Source organism: Arachis duranensis, chromosome 5 (assembly GCF_000817695.3).
Source record: "Arachis duranensis cultivar V14167 chromosome 5, aradu.V14167.gnm2.J7QH, whole genome shotgun sequence".
Lineage (NCBI taxonomy): Eukaryota > Viridiplantae > Streptophyta > Magnoliopsida > Fabales > Fabaceae > Arachis > Arachis duranensis.
The window spans coordinates 52,269,922-52,277,555 of record NC_029776.3 but is presented as its reverse complement, the minus strand read 5'-3'; the positions used below and the strand labels follow the sequence as shown (position 1 = coordinate 52,277,555).

The 7,634-nt window shown below is 41.1% G+C and overlaps 1 protein-coding gene and 1 non-coding gene across 2 annotated transcripts; one reads left to right on the top strand and one right to left on the bottom strand.

Annotated features, from left to right (window-relative positions):
* Positions 1 to 2,589: 2,589 nt before the first annotated feature.
* On the bottom strand, positions 2,590 to 2,697 carry LOC127747841 (small nucleolar RNA R71). Its single transcript, XR_008009788.1, has one exon. It is a non-coding gene; the product is annotated as a small nucleolar RNA R71 (small nucleolar RNA).
* Positions 2,698 to 5,089: 2,392 nt separating this feature from the next.
* Positions 5,090 to 5,954, top strand: LOC107489521 (uncharacterized). The gene is made up of 2 exons (XM_016110279.1): positions 5,090 to 5,564; positions 5,716 to 5,954. The coding sequence occupies exons 1-2, from the start codon at positions 5,090 to 5,092 to the stop codon at positions 5,952 to 5,954; spliced, it is 714 nt and encodes a 237-aa protein (XP_015965765.1).
* The last annotated feature ends 1,680 nt before the right edge of the window (positions 5,955 to 7,634 follow it).

The following is a 7,634-nucleotide window of genomic DNA, read 5'->3' as shown; positions in this document are numbered from 1 at the left end:
TTGCTGAGGTGATGACTTGGATCGGTGGTGCCGTCGTAGAGGTCCATATCGGGTGGTTTGAAGTTTCGTGGTACCTTCTCCTTCATGATCTCTTGCGTGAAGGGATCATGGTTGTCTTCGGTGGTGGTGCCGCGTTCTGTCCGGTCTTTCAGGTTGGCCTCTATTTTCCGCAGTTTTTCTTCTAATTCTCTGCGCTTTCGAGTTTCCCTTCTCAGATCTTGTTCAGTTTCTTTCTGCTTCTTTATGTCCTCCTCGAGTTGTTTTAGTCGGTCTTGTTGTGCCCGGACTGCTTCTAGAATTTCCGAGCTCTTCTCTCTTTCGGAGTTTTGTGGATCCTTGTTTGGGGATGATGTTTTTGATTCTGTTTGTTTCCTCCTGGAGTACGTGGTGATAGAGGGCTGTCCGGTCGTTCTCCAGTGTCAATTTCGTCCTCTTGTTCAGACGCAGCGCGCTCATCGTTGAGAGGGTTGTCCGCCATGGTAGAGGGATGACTTCCAAGTCCCCGGCAACGGCGCCAATGTTCCGAGGGTTTGCCTGAAACGTGTAGCTCGGTCGTCTGGAGAGGCCCGAGGTGGAGGTTCGGTGACCTGAGCTAGGTATGCAGAACGGTTGGTGGTTGTACCTGCAATGACACTCCGATGCTTAAGTTAGCATGGGTCTAAGCAGATATATGTGTAGATTTGGAATGAATGCCATACCTGGGTGCTCCAGTGTATTTATAGTAGTTGGCCGTGATCTTCCCTGAATAAGATATTCTTATCTTATCTTATCTTTTGGGAGTTTATCTCTATCTTTGTGGAACCGCCTTTTCCAGGCCTTTTCGGCCTTTAGTTTTGGGCTGCGTTCCTTTTGGTGGGCCTTCCTTGCTCTTTGTCCGAAGTCCGACCTTTAGGTGTGAGCTTTAGGACAAGGTCGGACCTCTTGCGGATTTACCGAGTTGGAGGACCCCGGTCAGGGTATGAACAGTTTTCATTCTTCTTCCTCTTTCTTTTCTCTTGATTTACTAAAAAGCTTTCGATCTTAGTCTAATTGGTTAGTTGTCTTAGAAAAAAACTCTCCATAATTGGATCTCCTTTGAGCCTTGGAAAAGAGAAGATGAGATCATGCTAGAAATGCTTTCTCATGTTGGACCAAATTGGGGTTTGGGCGGATATAGTGACATGTAATCCTCCCAACACTTTGATTTGGAAATACATGTGTTATAATCAGTGACCATACTTCATCTCTTCCCATGAGCAATTAAATCAAGGAATTGGGCAATTGTTCAAGCTTAGAGAGATTGGATTGCAAAGGAATTGGGATCCAATCACTTAAGATTGCTAAGGAGATCAATGAATGCATTGATTGAGGAAGAGATGAGAATGAACATGATCTGGAGAATGCAACATCTCCTAAGCCCAATGAATTCCCCATTTTTGATCTTACCCTTTCTCTTTACTTTATGCCATTTATTTCCATGTTCATTCCTCATATCCCCATTTAAGATTCTGCACTTTATTTCCTGTAATTTACTTTCCTGCCATTTAATTTCCTGTAATTCTCAATTACATTTCTGTTTAGCTCAACTAACACACTCTTCCAACTAAAGTTGCTTGACCAATCAATCACTGTGGGATTCGACCTCACTCTATTGTGAGTTTTTACTTGATGACAATTCGGTATACTTGCCGAAAGGAAATTTGTTGAGAGACAAGTTTTCGTGCATCAAGTTTATGGCGCCGTTGCTGGGGATTGATTTTGTATCGACAATGATTAAGTTGGAAGTCACTAGATTGAGCATTTTCTTTTTATTGTTTAATTTACCTAGTCATTTACTCGTAGTTTCAATTAATTTTCTTCATCACCCCTTATCCCCTCGTTATTTTCTTTTTCTTTGAATTTACTTACAAGTCTGCTCACTAACCCACTAACTGTTTGATAATTTGCACCACTCACACTAACAATCACTCTAACAAGAATAATCACTTTATTTTATTTCTTGATGTGTGCTCTGTTAGTTGTATGACAGGGAGAAGAAGCGGAGCTTCAACTTCCTTTGATTTTGAACCTGAGAGGACCCTCCATAGATTAAGGAGGGAAGCAAGAGGGAAAAGAGTTGTTGGTGCTGAGGAAGAGGAAGAGTACTTTGAAACAAACATGGAAGAGAACTTGGAAAACAACAATGAAGAAGAAGCTCACAACCATGCCAGAGAAGGCCTTGTGAATCATGCTGGGCAGGAAAGGAGAGTTCTAGGCTCTTACATCAACCCAAATCCAGGAAATTGTGGAAGTAGCATCCAAAAGCCCACCATATATGCCAACAATTTTGAATTAAAACTCCATCTCATCACCCTTGTTCAGAACAACTGTTCATTTGGAGGAAGTGCCCAAGAAGACCCCAATCAACATGTAACCACCTTCCTAAGAATATGTGACACTGTGAAGTCTAATGGTGTCCATCCGAATGTCTATAGACTGCTGTTGTTTCCCTTTTCACTCAGGGACAAAGCATCTAAGTGGCTGGAATCATTCCCAAAGGAGATCTTAACAAATTGGGAGGATGTGGTAAACAATTTTTTGGTAAGATTCTACCCTCCTCAAAGAATCAATAAGCTGAGAGCTGAGGTATAAACCTTCAGGCAACAAGATGGTGAAACTCTCTTTGAGGCATGGGAGAGGTTTAAGGACTTAACAAGAAGATGCCCACCAGACATGTTTAATGAATGAGTTCAACTGCACATTTTCTATGAAGGTCTTTCTTATGAGTCAAAGAAGGCCGTAGACCATTTATCAGGGGGCTCTCTAAACAAGAAGAAAACTATTGAAGAAGCCATAGATGTCATTGAGACTGTGGCTGATAATGACTACTTCTATGCTTCTGAAAGAAGCAACACTCGAGGAGTAATTGAGCTGAACCACATGGATGCATTGCTGGCTCAAAATAAGATGATCACCAAGCAGTTAGCAGATCTTACCAAGAAGGTGGAAGAAAACCAAGTTGCAGCAGTCATCACCTCATCACTAGCTCAAAAAGGAGTGAATGTAGAAGAAGAAGGTGACTGGGAACAAGCCAACTATGTTGGAAACTCGCCCAGACAGACCCATGATCGATACTCCAAAACTTATAATTCTGGTTGGAGAAACCACCCTAATTTTGGGTAGGGAAATCAACAAAACTAAGGCCAAGACCAGAGACGCCACAACCATAATCCCAACAACAATGCAACTCACTAACATCCCTCACAAAGATCCTATCAACATCGACCTAATCACCCCTCTCAACCACCTAACCTCAACCCACCATCACTAACCGAGGATAGACTCTCCAGTATTGAGACTCTACTTGAAGACATATGTAAAGAAGTCCAAGACAACAGAGTGTTCAAGGATGAAGTGTGAGCTAATATCAAAAACCAAGGAGACACCATCAAGAGGCTGGAGTCCCAAGTGGGATATCTATCTGACGATTGGATTTTTGACGGTTTAGAATTTCACAAATGAAATCTCGTTGCAAGTATAGTTTCTAAACCAATCACTAATCCTTTCATACAAAAGATTGTTTGTCACAAGTAACAAACCCCTAATTTTATAAACCGAAGTATTCATACCTCGGGTCGTTCTCCCTAGGAATTGTAATGAAGTGTCTTGTTATTGGTTGTGATGTGTTTTGGGGTTTTGGATAGGAAATATGAAAAGTAAATGGCAAAGAAAATAAACTAACAACTAACAAAGCTCTTGGCAAGATATGAGAACTAGAAGTCCTATCCTAGTTATCCTTCTCAATTGTGATGAGAATTGTTCATTGCTACCACTTAGTTAACCCTTACTAAAGAAAGGAAAGTCAAGTGGATGAATTGACTTGAGCCACAAGTCCTAGCCAACTCCCAAGGGAAGACTAGCTTTAGTGCACTCCAAACCAATTAGCAATCTCTCTAATTACCAATCAACAAAGGAATTAGATAACTCAAGTGTCACTAATTACTCTACCTAGGCCAAGAGGAACAAAATCTACACTAAAACTAAAAGAGACATTTCAACAAACACATAGAGTGCAATAGAAGTAAACATTATTAAATGCAAGAATTAAAGGAATCTATAACACAAAAACAAGAGATCAACAATAGAAAAGCAAAGAAGAACAATTATTATGGATTACCTCTTATTGAATTGGAAGAATGTAGAAGAATCAATACTAGATCTACAACAAAATGTAAGAACAACAAAGAGGAAATTACAATAGAAGAGTAGAAGAAGATGAATGCAACTACAAAGAATTGAAAGGTAGAAGTAGAAGAGAGCAAAGATTAAAACCTAGATCTAAGAACTAATCCTAATCCTAATCCTAATTCTAGAGAGAAGTGAGAGCTTCTCTCTCTAGAAACTACTTCTAAAACTAAACTTAAACTAATGGTGACAAGTTCAGTTGATTCCTCTTCAATCCTTGGCTTAAATAGCATTAGAAATGAGTTGGATTGGGCCCACAAGGCTTCTAAAATCGCTGGCCACATGTTGCATTAAGTGAACCAGATGGCAGCAACGACGTGTGCGCGTACTTTGCGCGTGCGCGCCACCATACGTGTAGCAACTATGGCAAATCTTATATCGTTTCGAAGCCCCGGATGTTAGCTTTCTAACCCAACTGGAACCGCATCATCTGGACCTCTGTAGCTCAAGTTATGGTCAATTAAGTGCGAAGAGGTCGGCTTGACAGCTTTCCGGTTCTTTCATTTCTTCATGAGTTCTCCAACTTTTCATGCTTTCTTTCTTCATTCCCTTGATCCAATCTTTGCCTCCTAAACCTTAAATCACTTAACAAACATATCAAGGCATCTAATGGAATCAAGGAGAATTAGATTTAGCTATTTTAAGTCCTAAAAAGCATGTTTTCACTCTTAAGCACAATTAAAGGAGAATATATAAAACCATGCTATTTCATTGAATAAATGTGGGTGAAAGGTTATAAAATCCCCTAAAATCAATACAAGATAAACCCTAAAAATGGGGTTTGTCACTATCTCAACAGTTTCCCAAACCTACTGATAGTTTCCCAAGTGACACAGAAAAGAACCCCAGAGGAGAAACAAAGAAAGTAAGGTGGGAAGAATTCAAGATGATCACTATAAGTGATGAGAGGAATGTGGAGGAAGTGCACACACAAACAGAACACTTCCATGACAATCCAAAGGAAAAGCATGAAGAGAGAAACCACACAACCCATCCCACACACAAGGAGGAGCTAAAGAAAGGGGAGACCCTAAACCCATATGCACCCTTTCCCCAAAGGCTCAAGGGTGGTGTATCAAGGAAAATATATTCAAGGTTCCTCAACATGTTTGCATCTCTTGATGTAAATATACCATTCATTAAGGCCCTCCAGCAAATGCCCTCCTACATCAAGTACATAAATGAGCTACTGGTGAAAAAGAGTTCATTGAAGGGTGGGCAAACAATAAAGATGAACAGAGAGTGCAGTGCCCTCATTCAAATAGAGTCACCTACAAAGAAGAAGGATCCAGGGAGTTTTCACATTCCCTGTGCTATAAGAGAGACAATGATTGATAAAGGGCTCTATAACCTGGGAGCAAGTATCAACTTAATGCCTCATGAAAAAGCTTCAAATCAATGAGCTAATACCCACTGACATAATCATCAAATTGGCTGACAAAACTCAAAAACAGGCGATAGGAGTGGTTGAAAATGTATTAGTAAAGGTTGGAAATTACTTCCTGCCCACAGACTTTGTTATCCTGGAGATGGAAGAGAATCACATCCATCCCATCATCTTGGAGAGGCCATTCTTAGCCACAGCCAGGGCGCTTATAGATGTGGAGCGAGGAGAACTAATCTTGAGAATACATGATGAACACCTCACCTTCAATGTCTTCAAACCCTCACAAGAAATAGATCATGATAACGAAAAGTCAAAGAAAGAGCGCAATGAGGAGTTGATGAAAGAGACAAGCATGGGAACATAAGCATCACACCTGAAAACCCTGATGGTTGACAAGCAAGGTGGTTAGAAGGAGCAACAGCCAAGTGTAACCCAAGAGGAGCTAGACCCACCAGAGTCATATGAGACAAGCAACAAGACCTTCTTGAAAGAAGAAACCACAAGGAACAAAGTAACATCAAGGGAAACAAAGAAGAATGCCCCAAGGGAATGGAGGAATAAGAAGATTCCTATAGAGGGTTTCTCTCCAGGAGATAAAGTGGTCTCTGCCTATATTCCACCTATCCCACCTCATCTCCCCACCATCCCATCTCAGCTACCTCAAATGTACACCATCAAAAAAAGTCTTTCCTTAGAACATGTGGAGCTTCTCAACAAAGAAAATGGAAACAGATTCATTGCAAGAGGGGAAGATTTGAAACACTACCAACCACCCTGACAAAGGCCGAACGTCAAGCTAATGACGCTAAAGAAGCGCTTCATGGGAGGCAACTTATGTTCTATACCCTTTCCTTTTAATCTTTAATAGCAATTAATAAAGCAAAGTTCATGGATTCTAAATCAACTTTGACAAACACCTACAAAAATCTCTACATGCACATATGGTAAATGATTAGTTTGGTGTTCAAGGCACACCAAAAGGGCTTGAACACACTCCATATTATGAAAGTTCTAATCAAATCTTGTTGCACCATAAGATCACAAATTAAGTTTGGTGTCACCAATGTTGCATGCAGGGGCATTTGATTGGTCAGTTGGTTTACATTCATGAAGGTCTCTTAATTAGTCAAAAGCAAAAACAAAAAAAAAATGGGGGTGACTAGCCTCCCCAAAATCTTTTTTTATCGCCGCAATTCAAACTAATTTCTCTTTTCTTTTTTTGTTTTGGAAGGAATTTGAAGGGAATATTGGAGGAACTTGATGGGACAACCAATTGAAGGAGTGGGGGAGGTTCGGCCACCTCACCCATGGAACTACACACTTGCCTTCAAGGGGAGTATCTTGGGAAGTGTTACCATGCAACATTGGGAGTGGGATAGCCTTGGAGACCGAACCAAGACCCTCATAAAAGAAGTGATCTTTGTGCCCATCCAATGCTAAACCCCAACCGTCCACCATTGAGTTCTTCTATCAGTCTACACCCTTTAATCTCATCATCCCCCTATATAACCCCCACCTTAACCCACTCCATGTGCAATCATCCTCTCAATCCATCTCTCTTCTTTCTTCCGAACACACACACACTCAACATCCTCACATACCAATTCTCACTCATGGCATCATCAAGCTCCAAGAGGCAAAGGGGGAAGGAACCAGTGGAGAGTATTCCTTTCGATGCAGGGAGATTCAAGACCGCCTTCCATGAGCTCCAATTTGAACGGATAAAAAACAAGAAAATATTGCCAGAGTTGACATTCCAGTTCAACGAGGTTAAGTGCCCAAAGATTAGAGAGAAGATTAAACAAAGGGGTTGGCAAAAGCTCACGAATCCAGAAACAAAGATAAATGCAAACCTCATCAAGGAGTTCTGCGCCAATGTGGCCAGAGAAGACAATACTAGGGCCCCCACCTTCAAAAGCTACGTGAGAGGAACAGCGGTGGACTTCAGCCCCAATGCTATAACAAGGACTCTTCAGCTGAGATCACCACATTTTGATGAGCTCAGTTATCAAGTAAGAATAAGCAATATCCCCGACGAGGATGA

What these genes read in the sequence shown, in the direction of transcription:
- LOC107489521 (XM_016110279.1), top strand. Translation starts at nt 5,090, where the DNA reads ATGATCACTATAAGTGATGAGAGGAATGTGGAGGAAGTGCACACACAA. An exon ending in GCTCTATAACCTGGGAGCAA is followed by an intron (nt 5,565 to 5,715) that starts GTATCAACTTAA and finishes TCCTGCCCACAG; the next exon opens with ACTTTGTTATCCTGGAGATG.